Source organism: Prionailurus viverrinus, chromosome E1 (genome assembly GCF_022837055.1).
Source record: "Prionailurus viverrinus isolate Anna chromosome E1, UM_Priviv_1.0, whole genome shotgun sequence".
In the NCBI taxonomy this organism is placed as follows: Eukaryota; Metazoa; Chordata; class Mammalia; order Carnivora; family Felidae; genus Prionailurus; species Prionailurus viverrinus.
This window is the reverse complement of record NC_062574.1, coordinates 39,391,277-39,418,337: the sequence shown is the minus strand read 5'-3', so window position 1 is coordinate 39,418,337 and position 27,061 is coordinate 39,391,277. Positions and strand designations below refer to the sequence as shown.

General features: G+C 41.2%; 1 protein-coding gene and 1 non-coding gene across 2 annotated transcripts in view; one reads left to right on the top strand and one right to left on the bottom strand.

Annotated features, from left to right (window-relative positions):
- Window positions 1-6,371: 6,371 nt before the first annotated feature.
- The window catches only part of PSMD12 (proteasome 26S subunit, non-ATPase 12), a 30,843-nt gene continuing 10,153 nt past the window's right edge, over window positions 6,372-27,061 (bottom strand). The window contains exons 4-11 of the mRNA XM_047831719.1: window positions 22,453-22,560; window positions 18,500-18,604; window positions 15,260-15,409; window positions 15,031-15,165; window positions 13,913-14,025; window positions 13,053-13,227; window positions 9,816-9,893; window positions 6,372-8,841 (exon numbers count right to left, since the gene is read on the bottom strand). Of these exons, the coding sequence (XP_047687675.1) occupies window positions 8,632-8,841; window positions 9,816-9,893; window positions 13,053-13,227; window positions 13,913-14,025; window positions 15,031-15,165; window positions 15,260-15,409; window positions 18,500-18,604; window positions 22,453-22,560 (1,074 nt within the window). The 3' untranslated portion in view covers window positions 6,372-8,631. The remainder of the gene's footprint in view (window positions 8,842-9,815; window positions 9,894-13,052; window positions 13,228-13,912; window positions 14,026-15,030; window positions 15,166-15,259; window positions 15,410-18,499; window positions 18,605-22,452; window positions 22,561-27,061) is intronic.
- LOC125152236 (small nucleolar RNA SNORD35) lies at window positions 16,045-16,131 on the top strand. The gene has a single exon (XR_007147092.1). It is a non-coding gene; the product is annotated as a small nucleolar RNA SNORD35 (small nucleolar RNA).

Here is a 27,061-nt window from a genome sequence, read left to right as displayed (position 1 = left end):
GGTGTTTGCGCGGAGCGAGCAAGTTCCCTGGCAGGAACCGGTTCCCTTTGGGATTTCGGCTGGGGGATGGGCGGGGGAGATGGCGCTGGCGAGCGCCTTTGTTCCCCACCAAACTGAGCTCTGTTGTCAGGGGGCTCAGCAGCTCTCCCTCCCTTTGTCCTCCAGCCTTCCCGCTTTCCGAGCAGAGCTGTTAACTTATGACCTCCCAGACACTAAGTCGCGCTTGCTGTCGGAACACAGTCCGTCAGGCCCCTCCGCTTTTGCAAGCCAGAATCGGGGGCTCTGCTTGGCCGGCGAGCCGCCCCTCCGCCCCGGCTCCCTCCCGCCAGTCCGTGGAGCGCGCACCGCCTCTCCGCCCTTCCTACCCTCTTCCGTGGGCCTCTCGTCTGCGCTTGGCTCCGGCGACTCCGTTCTGCTAATCCTCTGGAGGTTTTCTGGGTTATTTAGGCAGGTGTAGGTGGAATCTAAGTGATCAGTAGGACGCGCGGTGAGCCCAGCGTCCTCCTACGCCGCCATCTTGAGAATCCCAATTTTACCTTTTTGAAAAGAACACTTGGTAAGTTACCAAATAACACTTGGTAAATTGTCATGAACTTCATGATAAGGTAAATATCATCATTAGAAGTTTGCTTATAGAGCATGGGGTCAGATCAAGGTAAACTCCTTATATGATTTTAGGCCATTTGCACGTGCTGTCTCAATTTCATGAGACAAATGTTTCCAGCAAGGGGGTCACAGGGGTTTGGCTGTATTTCCTGTATCCATTTCCGTGGTTAGGATGGCCTTGACTGCAAGTCCAGAACACTTGGATTCAGTTCGCTAAGGATTCGTCCCCCACCGACACCATGAATGTGTGCTTCCGAAACTCTTCTCTTAGCTTTCATGGCTAACTCTTTGATCGACACATTCTGTCTTCCAGTTCCATACCGCGAGGCTACTCAAGCCAGTTATCTGGTCATTTTTCAAAGTGCATACCTTTTGCAACTATACGCGGGGCATAAATGCCCCGTGTTGGGAAATTTTGTTGTCAACTCACTGTAAAAGTTGTCCTCCAGACGCTTGCCTTTTTGTCGTCGGATTTTGCAAGCCAGGAGGCCATTATGTCTGCTTATCCACTCTGGCCCAGAATATGCTGCTGTTATAATCTAAATCTTACAGGAGAAACTGATTTCCAAACTCTTCCTGTAATCCCCAAGTACTGACAGCAGGGAAAAAAAAAAAAAAAAAGTCACATCATCCTTCTCTTTCAAGATTTGCATTCTAAAAGGTGCAGGAAATGTGGTCTCATCGTGTTTCCATTAAGTGGAACACTTTGAATAAAATATCTGGCCTGCATTCCAGGCACAATGGAAATCAATGTGGAAGCGTCGGGAAACCAGCTGGTTAGTATTCTGTAGTGAGGCGTTATGCAGCACATTCAGCAGCAGCAGACATGATATGCATTTTAAGAAACGTCTTACTCCTTTGCAACATCATCTTTGCTCTTTCTTGAAGGTGAACTCTTCTAAAGTTATCTAATTTGCAAATCCTAAAAACTTTCAAATGAATACAGTGCTAAAATCTTGATGAAGTAAAAGGAGTTTACATCATATTGCTTTAATCTTTTTACTTTCTGCACTGGCCAGGGACATTGAAGCATTAAAAAAAAAAAAAAAAAAAAAAAGGTATTATGAAACCACAAAGTTTTCTTTCTCAGTTCAAGGAAAGTGTCCAGAGTTCAAATTAAGATAGGAAATTGAAGCAGGCTATTCAATTTAGAAATGTTAAAACTCTTGAAGGTGAGTTTTAAAAGTAGGGACCACACTCAACTTGGGGCTTGAACCCATGTCCCTGAGATCAAGTCATATGGTCTACTGAGCCAGCCAGGTGCCTCTATTTAGCTCTTTTTTTTTTTTTTTTTTTTTTTTTTTGAGAGAAGGAGAGAGACAGACCTTGAGCCAGAGAGAGGGACATGGCGGGGGGGGGGGGGGGGGGGTAGAGAAGGGAGGAGAGAGCAGAAGAATCACAAGCAGGCTTCATGTTCTATGTGAAGTCCGACTAGGGGCTTAGTCCCATGACCCAGGGATCACGAACGGAGCGGAAATTAAGAGTTGCTCAACCGAGGGAGGCACCCAGGAGCCCCGTGGCTACTTTTGATTCATACTGAATAGTTCTTTTTATTTTTCCCAGTTATACCAAATGTTTAGACGTTTTGGTTCTGAACCCTAAAAAGTCCTTAAGGGTTTCAGATACAAGATCACCTATCATGGAGACAGGAATGCCTTATTTAATGCTAATTGTTTTGAGATATACATATGATATGTGCTCCAAAAGGCTGAGATGTGGTCTGATAACTTGATCACAAGTAGTTCCTGTTCCACTGACTTTGGCCTCTCCTGGCAATAGGTGTAAGAGAACAAGAATTCTTGTGAAATTTGTCTTTATGTTTAGTGTTAAGATTGTTAGTAAGTTAGTGTTAAGATTGAAATAGCAACAGCTTGGCCAGAAATTGGTCTCTCTGGCCTACCACATCATTCCTTTGTACATATTTTTTTGAGAGAGAGTGCACAGGTGGGGGAGGGAGGGAGAGAAAGAGAGAGAGAGAGAGAGAGAGAGAGAGAGGGAGAGAGACTGAATCTCAAGCAGGCTCTGCATTGTCAGTGCAGAGCCCGATGGGGGGCTCAAACTCCCAACCTGCAAATCGTGACCTGGGCCGAAGTGGGAAGCTTAACTGACTGAGCCACCCAGGCACCTGTTCTTTTGGTTTTAAAGGCCAATATGCACCCGGCTGGTTCAGTACGTAGAACATGCGACTCGATCTCAAGGTTGTGTGAATTCAAGCCCCACATTGGGTGCAGAGATTACTTAAAAATAAAAATCTTTCGGACGCCGGGGTGGCCCAGTTGGTTGTGTCTGACTCTTGATTTCAGCTCAGGTCATGATCTCACGGTTGTGAGATCGAGCCCCATGTCGGGCTCTGCACTGACAGCATAGAGCCTGCTTGGAATCTTCTCTCTCCTTCTCTCTCTGCCCCTCTCCCATTCAGGCATGCACAATCTCTCTCAAAATAAATACAAAATAAACGCTAAAAAAAAATTTTTTTTTTAAATAATAAAATTTTGAGGCACCTGGATGGCTCAGTTGGTTAAGCATCAGACTTTGGCTCAGGCCATGATCTCACAGTTCAAGTTTGAGCCCCCCATCAGGCTCTCTGCTGTCAGCACAGAGCTTGCTTAGGACCCTCTACGCCCCCCTCTCTCTGCCTCTCTCCTGCTCACATGGTCTCTCTCCCTCTCAAAAATAAAGTAAATAAATAATTAAAAAAAAATCTTTGGGGTGCCTAGCTGGCTCAATCAGAAAAGCATGCAACTCTTGATCTCGGGATTGTGAGTTTGAGACTCAGGTTGGGTGTAGAGATGACGAAAAAAATAAACAAAAATTAAAAAAATAAAAATCTTAAAAAAAAAAGCCAATGTGTAAACTGAGTGAAAAATATGCTGCACAATCTTTATAATTTCTTCTGAGTCTTTTTATTTTTTTTAATTTTTTTATTAAAAAAAATTTTTTTTTAACGTTTATTATTGAGAGACAGACAGACACAGAGCATGAGCAGGGGAGGGGTAGAGAGAGGGGGAGACACATAATCCGAAGTAGTCTCCAGGCTCTGAGCTGTCAGCACAGAGCCCGGCGTGGGGCTCAAACTCATGGACTGTGAGATCATGACCCGAGCTGAAGTCGGACGCCCAACCGACTGAGCCACCCAGGTGCCCCTGAGTCTTTTTATTAAAAAAAAAAAAAAAAAAAGCCAACATGCAGAAATGCCTAAAATAATTGTGAACAGGACTTCACACGTGTATACCGATCTTCATAGCAGCACTAGTCACAAGAGGCAGAAGCAGAAACCTAAGTGGCCACCGAAAGATGAATAAACAAAATGCGCTATATCCATACAATGGAATGCTATTCAGCCACGAGAGAAACGAAGTTCTGATACATGCTAGCTACATGGACGAAGCTCGAAAACATTACTCTAGGTGAAGTAAGCCAGGCGCAAAAAGGCAAATTGTAGGACTCCACTTACATGAAATATCTGGAGTAGGTGAATTCAGAGAAGCAGAAAATAGATTAGAAGCTACCAGGGGCAAGGGAAAGGGAGAGGGGGATGGGGAATGACCACCTAGTAACTTCTGGTTGGGATAAAATTTCGCAAGTAGGGTCACCTGGCTGGCTCAGCCGGTAGAGCACACAACTCTTGATCTTGATCTTGGGGTTGTGAGTTCAAGCCCCACGTTGATTGTTGAGATTACTTAAAAAAATAAAAATAAAAAAAAAAATGAAGAAAGTTTTGGAAATAGATATGAATGCTGGTTGTACGTTATGAATGTAATTAATGCCACTGACTTGTATTACAATTACATAATATAAAGGTAACATACAGTGGGAAGTGAGGATCAAACAAAATCCCAGTAAGGTATAAGGAGAGATTTTTTTTTTTCAATATATGAAGTTTATTGTCAAATTGGTTTCCATACAACACCCAGTGCTCATCCCAAAAGGTGCCCTCCTCAATACCCATCACCCACCCTCTCCTCCTTCCCACCCCCCATCAACCCTCAGTTTGTTCTCAGTCTTTAAGAGTCTCTTATGCTTTGGCTCTCTCCCACTCTAACCTCTTTTTTTTTTTCCTTCCCCTCCCCCATGGGTTTCTGTTAAGTTCCTCAGGATCCACATAAGAGTGAAAGCATATGGTATCTGTCTTTCTCTGTATGGCTTATTTCTTTTTTTTTTTTTTTTTTTTTTTTTTTTCAACGTTTATTTATTTTTGGGACAGAGAGAGACCGAGCATGAACGGGGGAGGGGCAGAGAGAGAGGGAGACACAGAATCGGAAACAGGCTCCAGGCTCTGAGCCATCAGCCCAGAGCCCGACGCGGGGCTCGAACTCACGGACCGCGAGATCGTGACCTGGCTGAAGTCGGACGCTTAACCGACTGCGCCACCCAGGCGCCCCGAGTATGGCTTATTTCACTTAGCATCACACTCTCCAGTTCCATCCACGTTCCTACAAAGGGCCATATTTCATTCTTTCTCATTGCCACGTAGTACTCCATTGTGTATATAAACCACATTTTTTTTTTTATCCATTCATCAGTTGATGGACATTTAGGCTCTTTCCATAATTTGGCTATTGTTGAGAGTGCTGCTATAAACATTGGGGTACAAGTGCCCCTATGCATCAGCACTCCTGTATCCCTTGGGTAAATTCCTAGCAGTGCTATTGCTGGGTCATAGGGTAGGTCTATTTTTAATTTTTTGAGGAACCTCCACACTGTTTTCCAGAGTGGCTGCACCAATTTGCATTCCCACCAACCGTGTATAAGGAGAGATTTTACAAGATTAATTGGTTATGCAACAATTAAACTCAGCATCTACGTTTCTATGTAACAGAAATGATGGGTAACAAGATAAACATGGTTCCCAATCTTATTTAAGTTTTTATTTTGCGTATATGAGAGAGAGAGAGAGAGAGAGAGAGAGAGAGAGAGAGAGAGAAAATGAACGAGTGGGGGAGGGGCAGAGAGAGATGGAGAAAGGGAGAATTCCAAGGCTCTGCATGGTCAGCAATGCAGGGCTTGAACTCAGGAACCATTGAGATGGTGACCTGGGCTGAAATCAAGATTTGGTGGCTTAACCCACTGAACCACCCAGGAGTCCCAATTACTAATCTTACAGAGAGAAAAGAAATAGCAACATAATGAAACTTTTCCAATCCTCAATTCTTTCAACATGGTAAATATTGAGCCCCAGGTCAGGGACATTGCTTTGTATCCACTCAGAAAGCAAGAACATCTCTCTCCGTGTCTGCAAGCAAGATAACAAAACCCAGAACTTTGGATCACTAGACTCAGAAACAGCGGGCAAAGGATTTAAGAATCACGCTGGAGCATAAGCCTAACTGTACCGATGCCCATGTCCACGCAGTACTTTCTCACAAAGCCCTTTTGAAAACCCTACCGTTTATGCAAGTGTTCGTCCGCGACCCCTGAGAAATTGTTACAAATGGAAGTTCTTGGGCTCTACCCCAGACCTCCTGGATCAGAAACTCTGGGGGTAGGGCCCGACCATCTGTTTTAACAAGCCCCGCCGGTGACTCTGATGTGGGCTCCACTGGAGAACCGCTGGTCAAGGGCACAATAAGGTATGGCCTGTCGTGAACCCCAGATCAGAAAGGAGTCGGGGGGGGGGGGGTGGGGAAGCCAACCAGTTGGCGTGTAAAACATGCCCAATGTTGTCCCCCGGCTTAAAAAACAGGTTTATGGAGAGGACATGATTTTGAAAGAACGAAAATCCTATGGCTTTTTGCTTTAGACGGCAAGAGAACTGAAAAAAGACGTGATCTTTAAAAGTATGAGTTTATTCTCCAGGGTTTTACACACCCACAAATCAGTGCTTTTATTGCAGCTATATCCAGGAGCCAAACACAACGTAAAATACGTACTTGTTGTTATCATACATGTAACACTTGTAAGAGATAGAATGGAACAGCATGATTTTTAAAGATTAGTTTTCAATGATTCAGTAAGCATATGGAAATTGAGGATAATTACAGAAATCGGTATTGAACTCTAAAATAAAAACATAAATTATATAAAAATAAAAGGGTAAAAAGTGTTTCATTTAAAAAACAAAAACAAAAAACAGTGGCTCATCATCTCTCTGTAGTTAGTAACCTAATGAAAACGAAAAGGAGTTAAGTATTATCTTCTCCATATTTAAAACAAAGTGGTTCTGTCCTTTTCACGAACAGCCAGCTGGAAGTCTGAAATGGAAGCCAGGGTTTGGGGTTCTGAACGTCTCAAATATTTTATTGCCCTGTGTTAGCTGATTCTTCTTCGTAACACTAAGAAATTTAAGTTGCTTGGATAGGAAAAACTCAAGAACTGGATGAGCAGTTAAATTAAATGAGATCCAGTGACCGGGACACCGTTACAAATGGCACCGAATCAGGACACACAAAGAGCTTAGTTCGAGGGCGAGCACGTTAAACAAAGACGAAAAAGGGTCATTTGAGAGCTTGACAACAATACATCTGGCCAAATGGCCTAGATGTTTGCCAAGTACAAGGGTAACGAGTTAGTGAGTTAACGAGAAGCTAGATTCAAATTAGCTCCAATTTGGTTTACAAATGAACAATGCAAAAGGATTTCATTTTCTATCCTTTTCATTGAGCAGAAAATTGAAACCATATTCCACTGCTAGTGTGAACTTCTGATGTTCCTGAACTTGCCACCACAGTTTTGGTTAGATTTTTAAAGATGAGTGGTAGCAGATGTTTGTCATCAATGTGACCGATACATAAATTTCCGAAGAACAGACTTGGATTTAATACTGGGTTATTACAATGACTCAGCATAAATAGCAGAGGTCCCTACAATTGTCCCCAGCTCTGGATCACAGAACAGTTTAGTGACCACTAAATGAAAACAAATTATGAAAAAAATGTTATTTCCACAATGCCTTTTGTTCCCCCCTCCCTTCGTTTGGATTTTCAAAAAAGCAGACCTCCTACTTTCTTTAAATAACCTTCTAACATTGTTTCATTGTTCTGTTTTCCCTGAAATAAATCAAAATTTTTAAAAACTTCCAAAAATCTGCTCATATTAATTGATCTCAGGTGTTTCTTTTGACAGTAAAACTACTTTTGTTTACTTCTGTAAAAGAAATGTCAATACTGTGCTATTTGCTTAGAGGATGGCTGAGTCCTTCTGGATCATTTTTAAAACGTGTTAGGTTGTTATCCAGTGTTCACGTAATGGAAATCAGTTCCTATAGAGTTAATGAATTTGGAACACTAATGATGTCATTAGACCTAGATGTGAAAGCCACGAACAAATCTTATAAAAATGACTTTGCGTGTTAACCTGTGTCAACACGACGTCACTTGATTTTGTTCAGTAACTGGTCGAGACGGGGAACGAAAAGAATCGAGCTACTGTGATCGAAACCAGTTTGACTCAAGGAAAAAAAATTAAGTCTACATTAAGTCTTTAGCCTACCAATCACTCTCTACACTCAGTCTAGAGGCCTTTTGCCACAATACTAAAATACAAATTCTTCACAAATTACAACTCTATCCCAAATGTTCTGATATGCCCTATGTTGTTTTTGAAATTCTACTAAATAATTGATAGCTTTACAACAGAATTTCTTTTATTTAAAAAATACTTAAATCCCTATCCCACAAAATGTTCAGAAACACAGGTAACTATAGAAAGTCAATGTGCATATACTGCTTTTATTATAATAATGACGGTCGTTAGCTGAATGAGAACAAATAATAGCTAAAAAGTTTTCAAATGATAGAAAAACACATTTGGGTAAGTTATGACACAAGTTTTTGAGTACGTAGACCATAGAAATAGAAATTTTTTTTTTTTTGCACCAATTGCAAATGCAAAGTTAACGATAAAATCAGGGAAGTGAAAGGTCAAAAGGGGCCTTAAACATAGTCACTATCTTTTAAATTTTAGACAAAGGAGCTGAGAATAGAAAAAAAACCCCAACATATACACCATAACAGTCTTTTTTTTGTTTTGTTTTTAAATGACTTCCAATTTTAACTCTTTTCTAAAAGCATTAAGGGCACGGAGACCCTATTGTAGATTATGTATCATCTCCTCTTTGGCTATGAGGTGTGTAGTTTTGTTAACGAGAGACATCAGTGAGTTCAGTTTCTGAGACCAGTCATTTAATAAATTATTTGGATCCTTGGGTCTCTGGAAGTTGATAATTCCTGCCAACCTGTCTACTTTAGCAAAGATGGTCTTGTTAACTACTAGATTCGAAAGAAAAGCTTCTGACTCCTGCAAGAGAGAAAGACAAATTGGATTAAGACAGGATAATTAAAAAAAAAAAAGAAAAAAAAAGCGTAATTACAGGAAATAATTTAAGGAAAAATTTAAGGAAAGCATTTTCTGTCTTTAAAAAAAAAAAATGTTTATTTTTGAGAGAGACAGAATGTGAGCGGGGGAGGGGCAGAGACAGAGGGAGGCACAGAATCCAAAGCAGGCTTCCTATAATAACGTATTTATTTTACTGCGAGTCTAGGAAATGTCTGCTCTTGGTCTACAATGGTCCCCCCCCCCCCCCCCCCCGGCACATTATGCAGTTAATTTGTTTCCAGAAACACTGGGTTACTATATATGCCCTGTCACTTGGCAGCTATGTAACTAAGGACAAGGCACTTTACTTCTAAGGACTCTCTCTGGTCCTCGTGGTCCAGAAATGTGAGGAGCTGATGAGCCAACCAACGATCAAGCCTTTGACCTCTAACATCCGTGATTCCTCTTTTTTAGCTAAACTGGAAAACACTATGCGATGACAGAAATGGCTTTTAGCTCACATCACTTAACTCCTATCTCTGTGGTGGGTGAACATTCCAACAACAGGAACTCAGGCCTGAACGTAACATTCTTCTAATGTGACCTGGGCCCTCGGCAGGGGGGCTGCAGCAAAGTCTCCGTCACAGTTTACATCTCTATGGTTATTTCTGGGAACCCAGACATATTTATGACAGAAATATAAACCCCAGGCAAATGAATCAATGTAGAACTGCCATATTTCAGAGAAGATTTTAACTAGGACATAATATTAATGTAATTATAAACTTGGTGTTTAGGCTATTTTTTGATCCTCAAGATAGCCTGGAGAAACCTTCCGCCACCTAAGCTTAAAACTAAATAATGAAACAAAACTGATTTTCTCATTTGATTTTTGTAAGTCAGCTGATATTCAAAATGACTGGCTACAAACAGCTCATGCAACATTTACCACTTACATCAACAGACAGATCGAGAAGCTGGGCCATCCTCGTCATTGTTATCCTCGTGTAATACTTGGCCATTATTCTAATATTCTGGGGAGAGAACAGAGGGCATATGAAGGACGGGTAGCAGTTGTCGATAAAGCTAACAGCCCATTTGTTTTCATTTCCAAACAGGTTTAGTTAAAATGTCGGATTCAGGGGCGCCTGGGTGGCTCAGTGGGTTGAGTGTCTGACTTCAGCTCAGGTCATGATCTCACACTCCGTGAGTTCGAGCCCCGCGTCAGGCTCTGTGCTGACAGTTCAGATCCCAGAGCCTGCTTCAGATTCTATGTCTCCCTCTCTCTCTGCCCCTCCCCTGCTCATGCTCTGTCTCTCTCTGTCTCAAAGATAAATAAAAAATTAAAAAAAAAAGAAAGAAAGAAAGAAAGAAAGAAAGAAAGAAAGAAAGAAAGAAATGCAGGTATTTAAAAAAAAAAAAAATGTCGGATTCAGAGCTTTTGTTTCTCTAGAGCCCACCACGGTTCTAAAGTTCAACAACAAAGTAAAAAATTTGGGTATTTTGACTTCTGTAGTTATTTGGAAGTTATTCTGAATACTCTCCACAACTTTTTAAAAGCTTATTTATCTATTTATTTATTTAGAGAGAGACAGAGATAGCATAAGCATGGAGGCACAGAGAGAGAGGGAAAATCCCCAGCAGCCTTCACACTGTCAGTGCAGGGCCTGATGCGGGGATCAAACTCATGAAACCGTGAGACCATGTATGATCTGAGCCAAAATCAAGAGTCAGATGCTTAAGCGACTGAGCCACCAGTCGCCCCTACTCTCTCCAACTCTCTTTAAATATATATAGTCAAGGGCTGCCTGGGTGGCTCAGTCAGTTGAACATCCGACTCGTGATTTCAGCTCAGGTCATGATGCCAGGGTCGTGGGATCAAGCCCCGCATTGGGCTCTGTGCTGTGTGGAGCCTTCTTGAGATTCTCTTTCTCTCTCTGGACCTCTCCCCTGCTCATGCATGTGCTCGCTCACTCTCTAAAATAAAAAAAAAAATAGAATCTATTAAAAATACATATATGTGGTCAAAACCTAGGCTTATCTTAACTAAAACAATGGTTAAAAACTATAACGATACTAAACTATTTTTGCTAAATGCAAGAATCTAAAGTTAAACTTTCCTAATTATGACACAGATGTTTAAATGGCTCAGATTCAAAAAATGATCGAGACTATCTCAAAACACCACATTATCGTAACTGTTGAAAGGTAACTTGAAATTAAATGTCCCAATTTTCACTGGAAATGGTGCTCAAGTTAGAGACTTCCCTTTATTATTATGTTATTAACAAAACAACAGCATTCACAGGGAAAATGGGGAACAGTGGGAAGAAAAATGAATGGATCTTTGAAGAAGCCGTGTCTTCTCCCGTCTCTGTTAGGGTCCAGGGCCACACCAGCTTCTTAAGGAAGCAGGGGAATCATTCTGGACCCCTCTTCCTTCATAACTTTCAATTTAATCAGTGACCAAATTCGATTGATTTTCTTTCTTAAAATATTTCCACCTCATCCATTCTTCAATCCTCAGCTACTGCTTTGGCTGGAGCCCACAGGAGCCCTCGCTTCGTCTTCTCAGTTCCATTGTGGTCTCTCTCCAAACACATTCTCCACGCTTACTGCTAGAGGGCTCTGTGTCAGATATGGGCCTGGCCACCGTCCTCTCGGTTTCCACGACTGGAGTATATACACCTTGTTACGTTCCAGACCCTTACCGTATCTCCGACTTCCTTCCTGGCTGAGCCCTGTTCTTGGAGGCCCTAGGGTTCCCCTGCTGGTCGGTGTCTCCATGCCTTTGCTCAGACTATCCCACCTGCACGCTAACCTGGTTCTCTTCTTACGAATCTTCCCTCCTGTGTCAATTAACCGCAGCTCTTGCCTGACTGTTCTTTCAGGCAGAACCAATCAACTTTCTCCTCATGCCCTACTCCATTCGATATATACTTGTACCCTAATATCTGTAACATTTTTTTTTTTTTTTAATATTTTTTTTCAACGTTTATTTATTTTGGGGACAGAGAGAGACAGAGCATGAACGGGGGAGGGGCAGAGAGAGAGGGAGACACAGAATCAGAAACAGGCTCCAGGCTCTGAGCCACCAGCCCAGAGCCCGACGCGGGGCTCGAACTCCCGGACCGCGAGATCGTGACCTGGCTGAAGTCGGACGCTTAACCGACTGCGCCACCCAGGCGCCCCTGTAACATTTTTTTAAAGTTTATTTATTTGTATTCTGAGAGAGAGCAAGAGCGTGTGCATGTCCACGAACGGGGGAGGGGCAGAGGGAGCGAGAGAGAAGCCCAAGCAGGCTCCACGCGGTCTGCAAAGAGCCCCATGCGGGGTGAACTCACAAACTGAAAGGACATGACCTGAGCTGAAATCAAGGCTCGAACGCTTTACCAACTGAGCCACCCGGGTGCCCCTGTAACGCTTTTATTTATAAATGCATCTTTCCTATGATTTCTGTTTAAGCTCTCTGAAAGCAGGGCCCAAGTCTTCCTTTCCCACATGCCTCAGCACTTTGAACAGTGTCTGGCACACAGAAGGCTCAATAGGATGTTATGTGAACGAATGCTGAGCTAATTCAATTTGTAGTGACACCAAGATCAAAGGTCAGGTTTAAGACATGTTACCCATTCTCCAAACCACCAAGCGAGTATCAGACGGAAAACACTCCTTTCACCCACAACTACCCCCCACATTCTTAAGAATTTCCTGCTGGTTTATATGCCGTAAAATTTTGGATTCTCGAGAGGTCCCCACAAAATAAGCATGCTAAAACATAGTTTTCTGAGAAGCCAAAAATGGGGGAATGTGGTGGTGGGCGGGGGGAAGAGGGAGTAAGAGGGAGGTGATAAATTCTGATGTGCTTTGGGAAAATATACAATGAACATTTAAATAACAAATTTACATCTCTATTACATTGGGAATAGCCTCCCTACCTCCAAAAAATCCTAAAGCAAAGAACTAAAGACATAACCTCCAAAGACACATTGGACTATCAAACTTAAAAATCAAAGTTTATGCTCAACTTTACTTCCAGGTTGGCAACTCTGTCATGCCTTTTTTTTTTCTTCACTATATATTTTTTTCGGCCATCTCTGTGCCCAACATGGGGCTCGAACGCATGACCCTGAGATCAAGAGTCGCACACTCTTCTGACTGAGCCAGGTGCCCCATCCACCATGCCAGATTCTTACATGTTCAACGACTCTGTTCTTCAGGTCTTTCCACCTTCTTTCACCTTCCTCCGTAGAACCAAACACATCAGTTGCCGGACTCTCGGGAGACCCTTTCCTTAATTCCAGTCCATAGTCTTCAACGAGCGTGGACCAGCGCATCAGCTCCATTGTGGTAAAAAGCTTTAAAAGATCCCTGTAAATTGTATAAAACTTAATATTCCCAATCTGTAAAAATTGTTTTATCTAATATAACAGCAAATGTTTAAAAACTGACAAAGACTGTACTTATAAAATCTCTACACTCAACGGGGACTCAAAGTTAGGACCCTGAGATCAAGAGTCGCACACTCTTCTGACTGAGCCAGCCAGGAGCCCCTGATTATTATTTATTTTGCCTACTTTACTATCATTTTTTCCACAGTAATTCTGAACGGAGCATTCCCCTACTTAACATTCTATCCCCTACTGCTACGTATTTGCCAATCTCTGGAATAATTAATGTAAACTTACTAATGAGGCAGATAAAAGAAAAAAACAGCTTTTAAATAAAAGCCCACTGTGCTTATGAAGCGTGTGTCTGTTTCATATAGTATGTACTTCTGAAAATCACGAAGCCCCAAATTACTAAAACTTTATCAAATGGTTAATTAACCAAAAGCTGCTAAAGTGAGCTTGAAATGCAACTTCTACTTGATAAGTGGTTTAGAACGAAGAGTGTAATTTCGAATACAGCGTGAAAACACATTTCGCTATTTTATGAACTCTAGCTCTATTCGCCAATACAATCCATCAGCAACCAAGTAAGAAGGTGCACACTTAGATTAACCAATTTTCTTTCATGATGGTGTTTCTGCTACTTTAGCTATAAACGTACTTACTTGTATTTAGGAATTTCTTCTAACTTCTTGTCGCCACTTATTCGGTGAACCAAATCTGACTGTTCATTGTCAAAAGGAGCCAAGATCACATAGAGGACAACACTTTTCAGAGCCTACAAATGTTTTATAACACAACGGATTATATGTAAGCTTAGAAACAAAATGGAAACTTTGGCAGGAACTAAAAAAATCACAAGAGAATTGTCTATATTCATGTTTGATATTGTACTCAAGTCTTAGGGAATAAACACCCTATCAAGCTGATCTTTACACAGTGGCTTTCTGTCATAAGTTTTTCTGGAGCAATTACGTAAATCCTCGCTAATCTGAATTACTCTCTGGGCTGACATCTTTTTCGGTGACAATGTATAAAAAAAAGTTCCTATAACAAGTTAGCAGCACAAATGTGGAATAGACCTATCAACTATTTGAAACAGTATTGTGAAATAATTTTCCAAAGTAATGCCAGGTCTTGCTTGTAACCTTATTAGCAAGTGACCTGCTATACATATTTACTTTCATTTACTTTATTATTTTTTAACTTTTAAAAATAGTTATTTTTGAGAGAGAGAAAGAGTATGAACAGGGGAGGGTGAGAGAGAGAGAGGGAGACACAGAACTCAAAGAGGCTCCAGGCTCTGTGCCGTTGGCACCGAACCCGACACAGGGCTCCAACCCACAAGCCTCAAGATCATGACCTGAGCCGAAATTGAATGCTCGAACCCACGAGTCTTGAGATCATGACCTAAGCCGAAGTCGAATGCTGAACTGATTTGAGCCACCCAGGTGCCCTGTATTTTAAGTAACCTCTATACCCAACATGGGGCTTGAGCTCACAACCTCAAGGATCAAGAGTTGCATGCTCTACCCACTGAGCCATCCAGGTGCCGCTATACACACTTTAAATAGCAAACCTACATTCTTCAAAAGTGACAAAGAATTTAGAGTATCGCCACAATTTGTTTGAATCAGTAAAGATAAACTGAATTGTCAACACACTGAATAGAAAGCAGCACCATACAACTGCTTATGATTACTGAAGTTAAACTTATTTCAAAATAAAAATTGCAAATTCTTTCTAATAAGTATCGACATCCAGTATAAGAATATATTCTTACCTGTTGCCACTTTTCACTTTCTGCCTGTATACAGGGAGTATCATATATTGCTCTGTAGTGCTTACAAATAGACAAATAGGACCCCTCATGTTGATCCAGCTGAATCATTAAGTTATAATATTTCAACTTTAATTTCTGGAAAAAAAAAAGTTGATAAAATAAATTGGGGCTTATGGTTTTTTCCCCCAAATACTCCTATAGTAAACTTGTAGTTAAGAGACATGCTTACCTCTGTATTTTCTTCCTGGAAAAATTTGGTGTTTATTTTCTTGCTGATGATTTGTGTACGAATGTAATCCTTCACAGCCAGACAGAGCCTCATCTGCTCCAAAATAAACTCCACTCGCTCTTTCTTTTCCATTGATCCGTAGGTTTCCACCTAGCGAAGTCCCCAAGTAAGTTTATATTTGTTAATTTTTAAAAACTGCAAAGTTAAATGTATTAAAACATTCACGCCTGTCCAATAACAAGAAACTTCTCGCACACTGACAGAGTACTGATGATGATCTAAAAAGCTGGTTTCCTCCAGGAAATTACAATTTTAAAAAATATATACTAAATGGCTATTTTTTCTTCTGGTATAAAAAGTTCTGTGAATTTTCACCTACGTAGTTAACAATAGTAGAACTATGTAGTTAACCTATGTAGTTTAACCGCCATCACAATCGAGATACAGAACAGTTCTTTCAGCCCCAAATACTCCCTCGTGCTACCCCGTTACAGTCACGTAGTTCCCCCACTTTGAACCCTCGACAGCCAATGATTCTGAAACAACAGGTCCATTCCTTTTTACGGCCACGAAGTGTTCCACTGTGTGGAGGAACCAGTTTATCCACTCCCCGGCTGAAGGACAGCTGGGCCGTTTCCAACCTGTGCCCATCACTAACAAGGCTACTCTGAACACCAGTGGACAGGTTGAGTGTGAACTTAAGTTTTCATTTCTCTTGGGCACAAGAAGTGGACTGCTCGGTCGTCTGGCAAGCATACGTTCAGCTTCGTAAGAAACTGCCAAACTGCAGACGATGGCCCTTTCTCACGATGGTCTGTGGATGGCACTGTGGCCAGCGCCGATAATGCCAATGGCTCAGCCGATGCCAGGAAAAGAAAAAAAGAAAAAGAAGGAAACTGCCAAACTGTTTCTCAGAGTGACTGCACCATTTCTCATTCCCATCAGCAACGGATGAGAGTTCTCATCACTTCGCATCCCTGCCAGCGCTTGGTATTGTATTTTTTTTTTCTGAGCTGTTCTAATACGTGTGTAGGGATATCTCACTGTGGTTTTAATTTGCGTTTTCCTCATGGCTAGTGAGGAAATTACAATTCTGAACCCAAAATACGATGCCACTTGCAGGCTATTTATATAATAAAAAAAATTAAGGAAAAAAAGAGGTTCTAGCCTTTTTATAATTCGGATAACAAGGCTGACATGACTCCAAACGGATGCAGGATGTACAGTTACAGTCAATATGCAACAGATACACCATAGAAAACCAGTTATGTCAAATACTATAAAAACATTTTTAATACTTGGTACACACATATTGCAAATGAATTTATAAAATGTAGAATAACAAAGTAAAATGAAGTAAGGCTATTATTATTAGGTCTGAAAAGGTTTTTCAGGGTCTTTGTAATTTTTTTATTAAAGAAAATAAAAACGTATACACTGATGAATGTATGTATGCAAATCCCTAAGGAATGAAACCATCGATGTTCCATCTATGTATGTTCACTCACTCTGCATGTGTCAAGTATTTTGAAGCAAATTTCAGGTAACATCTTACATTTATTTCAGTATGTATTTCTAAAAGAGAAACTGAAAAAAAAAAAAAAATGATCATACCTAAAAATTTCTTAGATCACTAAATATCTAGTCAGTCCTCAATATCTCATTTAATTAAATCAGAATCCAAATAAGGCTTATACTTTGCAAGTGGTAGGTAAGTTTCTTTTAGCCTTGCCATTTATTTATTGACAAAATCAAGCCAATCATCCTACAGTTTCCTGGAGTCTAAATTACACTGACTGCATCCCTGTGGTATCGTTTAATAAGCTCCTCTGTCCCCAGTGTATCTTGTAAACTGGTAGTTAAACCTAGAAGCTTTATATAATTGAGGCGATTTTTTCTGGCAAGAATATTTCAGAGGATGTTAAATCGTGGGGCACATAATCCTCCTGGTTGAAAGACAAAACTACGGAGATGGTAGAAAGATCAGTGGTTGCCAGGGGGTGGGGGAGTGGAGAGAGGGAGGAATAGTTGGAGCACAGAGAATTTTTAGGGCAGTGAACTATTTTGTATGGTACTACACTGATAAACACACATCATTAGACATTTGTCAAAATCCACAGAATGTACAACATCAAGAGTGAACCTTCAGGCAAACTATAGACTTTGGGTGATCACATGTTGACACAGGTTCATCAACCGTAACTAACGAACCACTCTGGTTCGAGATGCTGGCAGGAGGGGAAGTGGTGCGTGTGTATGTGTGGGTGTGGGGGGGATGGTGCATCAGGGGCTATATGGGAACTCTCTGTACTGGCCACTCAACTTTGTTGCAAACCTAAAACTGCTCCAAAAATTACAGTCTTTTAATTAAAAAGAAGAAAAGAAGTTTGAAGTCAAACAGAACTAGTATGAATCTGAACTCTACCAATTCTTGGCAATGACTTTAGGCACATTACTTAATCCTTTTAAATTTCAGTTTCCTTGGCAGAAAAATGGGGATAGAAATAGTGTCGTGTGTGAACATTAAATAAGATAAAGTGTATAGAGAACTCAAGACATGCTTCAAAAAAAAGAACACAGACAACGCAGAGCACACAAGATCCTCTCAGTATTATGGTTTCCCTTCCTTTGGCTAAAATGGCACATGACTGAAAAATCAGAATAAGCAATTTAACTTACTGGGGAAACCTTGATGGGCCAAAATTATAAGCAAAATTTTGAGTGTAGTTCAGGTACATTTTTTTATTAGGGAGTCTATGGCTTTTTTCAGATTTCTTAGCTCTTTGCTATCTCATTTTAAGATCTCTCCTAAAAATCTGTCCTGAAACATAGCAAATTATGATGCAATTTGTCTTTGTTAAACCAATTTAGTCTAGAAATTGACCAACAATCAAGTATTCATTTAAAACGAAACTGATGATTAACAGCAAATCCCTAACGCATCAGTAAACAGTACATGAATTACTGATTTAAATTCTAAAGAGGATGAAAATGTTAAAATAATAGCACACATCAAGACTGATTCATTGCTTCTAACTTTTCTTCACAACTTTTTTTAGCAGTTTAGTTGGGACCATAATGCCATAATTCTCAGGTACTTGAATAACCCCACCCTCCACTGCCCTCACCCTCCACCTGGGTAGTTTTGAAGAAGTGACCAGGTGCCAAAATAAGCTCTATCTACAAGAAACACTGCCGACTAAATATCAGGATTTTCACATTCTAAATACAACTCCTTACCTGTAACTCTTGTAAAATGGAGGCTGCCTCTTTCACATCACCATTTTGTTCTTTTATGGTTGCTAATGTTTTAGTCAGTCGAGCACGCTCAATTTCAACATAAATCTACAAATATGAGAAATCTGTATTATGAAAATTCTCAGACATGTATTAGAAGTTTTTTAAATGTTTATTTTTGAGAGTGAGCAAGCACACGAGCAGGGGAGGGGTGGAGAGAGAGACTGAAACGGCGAATCCCAAGTGGGCTCCGTGCCGTCAGTGCAGAGCCTAACGCGGGACCGGAACTCATGAACCATGAGCCAAAATCAAGAGTTGGACACTTAACCAACTGAGCCACCCAGGTGCCCCTAGTTTTGAGAGAGAACAAGTGAGTGAGGCAGAGGGGCAGAGGGAAAGAGAGAAAGTTCAAGCAGGCTCCAAGCACAGGGCAAAGCTAGATGCAGGGCTTGATCCATGACCCTGGGATCTTCACCTGAGTGGGTGAAAACCAAGAGTGGGATGGTCAAGGGGCACCTGCGTGGCTCAGTCAGTTGGGCATCCAACTTTGGCTCAGGTCATGATCTCGCAGTTCATGTGCTGTCAGCTCAGGCCTGGAGCCTGCTTTGGATTCTGTGCCTCCCTCTGTCTCTGCCCCTCTCCTGTTCACGCTCTGTCTCTCTCTCTCAAAAATAAACAAACACCAAAAAACATTAAAAAAAAAAAAAAAAGTGGGATGCTCAACTGACTGAGCCACTGAGGTGCCCCAAAATGTGTTAAATTTGTGTGCATGTATGTGTGTGTGTGTTAAAATTTTAAAGGTAGAATTGAACTATTATTCAAACCAAGCCTAATAGTATTTATCATCCAGTTATGGTACACTTTATCCTCCATGTACAAATACAGCTGTGTGATTTTACATCTCACAATCACATAATTTTTTAACAAAATGTTTCTACAAAACATTATCCATATTTTGTAGCTTTACTTTGAGAACCTAAATATGAAATCCTTGTGTTTAATGAGTAATAGAACCATATGCTATGTTAAATAGCACAGAAAACAGCACAGTGCCTTTAAAAGAATTATTTGAGGGGCTCCTGATTGGCTCAGTCAGTAGAATATGCAACTCTTGACCTTGGGGTCATAAGTTCAAGCCCCATGTTGGGCACAGAGCTGACTTAAAAAAAAAAAAAGAAAAAAGATAAAAATATCTGATCTTAAGTATTAAAGTTATGAGCAATTTTGCAGCTATGTAATGTTAGATGATATAATTTCCGACAAATTAAACATAAAAAATAGAACTACAGCCTAATTGGGACACCTGGGTGGCTCAGTCGGTTGAGTGTCCAACTTCAGCTCAGGTCACAATCTCACAGTTCGTGAGTTTGAGCCCCATGTTGGGCTCTGTGCGGACAGCTCAGAGCCTGGAGCCTGCCTCGGATTCTGTGTCTCCCCCTCTGTCTGCCCCTCCCCCGCTCACACACCATCTCTCTCTGCCTCTGAAAAATGAATAAACCTAACAAAAAAAAATTTTTTTTAAAGAACTATAGCCTAATCAAGTCTAGGGAAGTAATTTTCATGTTTGGGCTTGCTTGTCCCTTTAGCCTTTGCTCTGCAGCAACCCTTTTTCCCACTCCACCCCCAAAAACCTTAATCTCCAAGAATAACCAACTACTTCCACTTTCCTAAATGTTCCATGTGTTTCTTACTTTGACATATTTGTATAGAATTTTCCCTATGTCTAAACTGCCGTTCTCCCTATGCCCCTACCCCTGTGAATTTCTATTCTTCTTCTTTTTTTTTTAAATAAAGTTTATTTATTTGAGAGACACAGAGAGTGTACAAGTGGGGGAAGGACAGAGAGAGAGAAAAGGAGAGAATTCCAAGCAGGCACCACGCAGAGCCCTTATGTGGGCTTGATCCCACGAACCATGGGGTCGTGACCTGAGCTGAAATCAAGAGTTGGACAGTCAACTGACTCAGTCACCCAGGTGCCCCAAATTTCTATTCGTTTTTTTAAAATAACTTTATTTAAAAAAATAATTTTTTTTAACGTTTGTGTTTGAGAGACAAAGAGCACTAGCAAGAGAGGGGCAGAGAGAAAGTGAGACACAGAATCTGAAGCAGGCTCCAGGCTCTGAGCTTGTCAGCACAGAGTCCGACGCGGGGCTCAAACTCACAAAGTGAGAGATCACGATCTGAGCTGAAGTCAGATGCTTACCTGACTGTGCCACCCAGGCGCCCCAAAAACGTTATTTATTTTGAAAAAGAGAGAGAGTGCACACGAGTGCGGGAGGGGCAGACAGAAAAGGGGAGAGAGAGAGACTCCCAAGCAAGTTCCACACTGTCAACACAGAGCCCGACGTGGGGCTTGAACTCACGAACTGTGAAATCACGACCCGAGCTGAAATCAAGAGTTGGGCACTTAACTGAGCCACCCAGGTGCCCCAAATTTCTATTCATTCTTTTTTTTAAAAAATTTTTTTTTTCAATGTTTTTTTTATTTATTTTTTGGGACAGAGAGAGACAGAGCATGAACGGGGGAGGGGCAGAGAGAGAGAGGGAGACACAGAATCGGAAACAGGCTCCAGGCTCTGAGCCATCAGCCCAGAGCCTGACGCGGGGCTCGAACTCATGGACCGCAAGATCGTGACCTGGCTGAAGTCGGACGCTTAACCGACTGCGCCACCCAGGCGCCCCAAATTTCTATTCATTCTTAAAAAGCCAGCTCAGCCATCACATCCTGCCTCTGTGACATGGGAACGGCAGACCCACTGCCACTGTCGAGAGACAGCGCAGTGACTATTTTTCTGATGGATCTCTTTGCGGTGCTGAAGAACAGCGTCATGTTCATTCTGGATCTAGCACAACACAGGTGCTCAATAAACATTTACTGAACTGATGGGACAGTCAAACCAAGACCCAAGAAGTTAAACATAAGCTAAAGTTTTGTCCTCAAATCACAAATATCTGTCCAGGAAAAAAATATATTTACCTCAGTCACCATTTTATATTTGCCGTTTTTAAAGAAACAAGATTAGGAGGGAAAAAAAAAGCATCAAAACAAATACAAACAGATTCTGGTAAGACAGTGAAAGTTTTAAAATTAAGTTTACACTGCAAATACTCAATTACTTTGTTTTGAGAGCGAGCGAGCACAAGCAGGGAAGGGGCAGAGAGAGAGGGAGAGACAGGATCCCAAGCAGGCTCTGCACTGTCAGCGCTTGACACAGGGCTTAACTCATGAACCATGAGATCATGACCGAACCGAAATTCAGTCGGATGCTTAACTAAGTAAGCCACCCAGGCACCCCTGTTACTATTAATCCTTAAGTAAACTACACTCATCATGGGGCTGGAACTCAGGACTCCAAGAGTCACAAGCTCTCCCAACTGAGCCAGACATGCACCCCAATACTCTTTTTTTTATTTGTTTTGAGAGAGCGAGTACACGTGCACGTGAGCTGGGGAGGGGCAGAGAGAGAGGGAGACAGATAACCCCAAACAGGCTCCATACTCCCCATGGAGCCTGACGAAGGGCTCCATCTCAGGAATGAGATCATGATCTGAGCTGAAATCAAGAGTCAGATGCTTAACTGAGACACCCAGGAGTCCCTCTATTAATTTAAATAGTAGACTAAAACTGTAGCTATCCCAAGCATAGATTTCTCAAGCAGATCTAGGCCAGGGTGAAGAATTAACTTTATCTTTAATTATTGCCACATGTAAATTTGGAGTAAGATCACTAATTCCCAGAAAAATCTGGATATATCAAGACTGCCACTATTTTAAACATATTCATGTGTAAATGGGAAGATACTACAAGGAAAAGTACAAAGATAATGGTTGAATCAAGGTGATGACCTATTTTGTCATCTTAAATATATACTGATCTAACGTCTGCATATCTAAATATCTCTGAACACAGAAAGGATAGTAATTTCCACTATGAGTTATGCCAATGGAAAACTTACCTTGCCTTCTGTAACCATTCGCAGAGTATCAATTAATCGAAGCTTGATCGGAAGGTCTGTGATTTCCTCGACGTAAGTACAGCACTGTTGAACCATTTTTGCAACAGCCTAAAATAATAAAAACCATTCATAAGCAAGATTCATTTCTCATACAGTTAAAAAAGTATTATGCCCATAACAAAACATAAGGGGTGCCTGGCTGGCTCTGTTCGTAGAGCATGCAACTCTTAATGTGATCTCTGGGTTGTGGATTCGAGTCGGGTGAAGAGGTTACTTAAAAGTAAGGGGTGTCTGGCTGGCTCAGTCAGTGGAGCGTGCAACTCTTGATCTTGGGATTATAGGTTAGAGCCTGATGTTGGGTGTAGAAATTACTTAAAAAAATAAAATCTTGGGGGCACTTTGGTGGCTCAGTTGGTTGTGTCCAACTTCAGCACAGGTCATGATCTCATGGTTCATGAGTTGGAGCCCCATATCAGGCTCTGCCCTGACAATGTAGAGCCTTCTTGGGATATTCTCTCTCTCCCTCCACTCCTCCCTCACTTGCTCGCTCTCCCCAAATAAATAATAAACCTTAAGGTAAAAAAAAAAAAAAAAAAAAAGAATAGGTATACTTTCCATTCTGTTAAATAAATAAATACACAAATAAATAAAATCTTAAAAAAATAAAAGGGAGGGGGTGCCTGGTGCCTGGCTAGCTCAGTTGGTACAACATGCAACTTTTTTTTTTTTTTTTAATGTTTTATTTATTTTTGAGAGAGACAGAGTGAGCAGGGAGGGGCAGAGAGAGAAGGGGAGACACAGAATCTGAAGCAGGCTCCAGGCTCTGAGTTGTCAGCACAAGCCTGACATGGGGCTTCAACTCACAAACCGCGAGATCATGGCCTGACTTGAAGTCAGACGCTTAACAGACTGAGCCACCCAGGTGCCCCTAGAGCATGCAACTCTTAATCTCAAGAGCCGTGAGTTCTACCCCCATGTTTGGCATAGAGCTTGCTTAAACAAAAAAAATCAAAATGTCTCTGACAGCTAAGATGTACTAAACACCCAGGAATAACGTAAAAAGGTTAGGAAAACCTCAGGTGCAAAGACTTTACCCCTCCCTACTACAAAGAGCGAACATACATGATTACATAAAAGGGGTATTTGACGATGTCTATTAGAAGGCTTCCTAGCTAGCTTTTTTGGAGCCAAACAAAAAAGCATGGAAGAAGTTGTAACAGACGAAAGGGGGAAAAAGGACAAGAGAAAAGCAGGGGTCACCAGTGGCTATGAACAGCAATGAAGCCACAGCTAGCAGATACTGTGAGTTAAGAAAGAGTCCGTAGCAGAGGCAGAGGGTTTAGCAGCCGCCCCCCCGCCGGGCCTCAGGAGGGGTGGAGAAGCCACAATCACCCATACTCCCCTCAATGAAACAGGACATTGAAAGTCACAGCATCCCCTGCCCAGGTTTCCCAGATAATGTAAGTGGGTTGGATACATTTCCTCTAGCTCTAACATTCTAGGTCAGGGGTCAGCAAAACTTCTCTGTATGTTTTAGTAAACATTTACACAGTAAATATTTTAAACTTTGTGGGCCATAGGGTTTCTGCCTCAACTATTCAACTGCCTTTGTAACCTCAGAAGCTGCCAGACAATATATAACAAATGGGTGTGGCTGTGTTCCAAAAACTCTATTTACAAAGCTGGCAGGTGGGATTTGGACCGTGGCCTGTAGTTTGCAACCTCGAATATAGACTCTGAACAGCATTATCAGTTATGATAATCATTGAGAATAATAATTAGGACTCTCTGTCATAAAGAAAATGTTAAACTATATTAAATATATTTTGTTTAAGACAGCAGAAAAGTAAACAGAATATCTTGCTGTCAACTGTACCTCAATCATGCTGGGAAAAAAAAAAAATCCCATTGTATATCTTGCAAAGATTTCCTTAAAAAACAATATTCATGTAGTTCAGGTCAAACTTCTAATTAACTGAAAAAATGGCCATTCAGAGACACACAGGAGTTCCAGAAAATAAAGGTTTTATTGTAAAACACAACTCTTTCAGCAAGGGTCTGGGACACTTTGTATCTCAAAACATGATCCTTCTGGGGCGCCTGGGTGGCTCAGTCGGTTAAGCGTCCGACTTCGGCTCAGGTCATGATCTCGCGGTCCGTGAGTTCCAGCCCCCCGTCGGGCTCTGTGCTGACAGCTCAGAGCCTGGAGCCCGTTTCAGATTCTGTGTCTCCCTCTCTCTGACCCTCCCCCGTTCATGCTCTGTCTCAAAAATAAACGTTAAAAAAAAAAATTAAAAAAAAAACCCAAAAAACCATGATCCTTCCAACACTAATTATAATAATGATTTCTACAAGGGCATACAAATTAGTAATTCTAAAAGCTGTGCAAAAACTACATTAACAGAAATCAGATGGGGTAAAAGAAAAACAAACAAAACAGTTATATCAATATTCTAATGACAAGTGAACATCCTGCTGCTCTCTGAGAAAAACACAAGTCATTAGGTAAGTCATGGTAGGAGTGAGGCTTACCCCCTGGGCTCAAGTGACAGACAGTGAATTAGAAACCATTAATTTTAAGCAATCCAGAAAAGGTTATTTTAAGAAAATCATTACTTTCTAAGTCTGGTAAAGCAGAAAGAAAAGCTTTAGGTAAAAAGTAATTATGGGAAAAGGGAAAGAGACATTCTGAGTCCCTAAGCACCTTCCAGAGCTAAGACATAACATTGTTGTCACGGTGAAAAGGGCAGTGCCACTGCAGTCGGGGTCATCCGTCAGCCAGCTGGGAGAGGGCTCACACTCCTCTTTCTCCGGGACGCTCCCCCCCTCCTGTCCCCCCCCCCCCCCCCAGACAAATGTAATCAAAACCCTCTCTTCCTCCTATCAGGTCTCCTAGCACTGCTGACATTGTGTGTCACTTACTGTATACTGCTGGGAGTGTGTGTGTAACTTAAAAAAAGTAAAATAAAAAATAAGTCACCTTTAGGGCACTTGTTAAAGAGGTACTACACTACTATCAGGGATCATATTCTGTACTGAACCAAAGGTGACCTGGCACATTTCTTCACATTCCAAGAGTCTTACACAGAAATGTCATTTTCTCAATCAGAAAAGGGACAGAGTTAACAGTCCCTCTACTAGTTCTGAAATGCTAGGACTCTATTAAACCTTTAGTTTAGGATACATGCTTTGTTTGAATGGCATCAGTCCTATACAAAACACATTTTCGTTTAAGCCAGGCTACCTCAAGATGTCTAGGGAAGTAGCCCTTTCCAAATCGTCCCATAGCAAGCAAATCTCAGAAAACCAGAGGAAGGCAATGACTCATCTATGCCAGTCTCTCAACCAACTCTATGATGGTCTCTGAAAGCAAAGAACTGAGCAACAAAAGGCATATTTAAAGGAATTTTGCATTCACATGTACTAGATTGCCTCAAATCGATGTGAATTCTTTTTTAAAAGATATTTTAAGTAATCTCTACACCCAACACGGGGCTCGAACTCACGAACCCGAGGTCAAAAGTCACACGCTCCACTGACTGAGCCAGCCAGGTGTCCCTCTATGTTAATTCTTGACAACAAATTATATGCATGTAAACTTATCTAAAAAAAGAACAACAAATTGTTTTTTGCAAAAAATAATTTAACCCACTCTATCACTAAGTTCACTCTAGCAGTAAACTAATAAAACAAGGGATTTGAACAAGAACACCCTATTTGTTTTTTGGTTCTACTACTCCCCTTTTTACAACATCAATACCTTTATTTGAAAGCAAAAAATAAAAACCCAGAAGCTACTCAGGGAACAGTACTTGAAAGATGAGATATAAATGACAAAAGTGGACTCTTTTGTACAGAGGGTCATTTAAATATCTCAAGCGAAAGGGGTGCCGGCCAACTCAGTTCATAGAACATGGGGCTCTTGATGTTGGGGTCATGGGTTCAAGCCCCATGTTGGGGATGGAGTTTACTTAAAAAACAAAACAAAAAACCTTAAGCAAAAGAACAGGGAAACAGTAAAATCTAGCTTCCCCAAAACACCAAAAGAGAACATACATAACCTTTAAACAAAATAAGTAGTTAAAATGTCTGAAAAACTGCCTCAAAATAAGTGAAATATTAATTAAATGTTTAATGAAAGACATGATTAAAAAAATTTTTTTTAACCTTTGTTTATTTTTGAGATACAGACAGGCAGAGTGCGAGCAAGGGAGGGGCAGAGAGAGAGGGAGACACAGGATCTGAAGCAGGCTCCAGGCTCTGAGCTGTCAGCACAGAGCCCAATGAGGGGCTCGAACCCACAGACCACGAGATCATGACCTGAGCCAAAGCTGGAGGCTTATCTGACCGAGCCACTCAGATGCCCCAAAATACATGATTAAGTAAATGATAGATTATCAGCTTGATGGCTTATAACACAATCACTTAAAATAATAAATATGAAGATAGGGAGCAACACGGAAACAGAACAAAGCTGCACCAACATTCTCAGCACAATTTTGTAAAAATATGCAAATATATGAAAACTAGGAGAAAAAACAACATAAAAGCAGCTGACATGAAAATATGGACAGAATTTTTAAAAACCGTCTAGAATGTTGTAATGCTG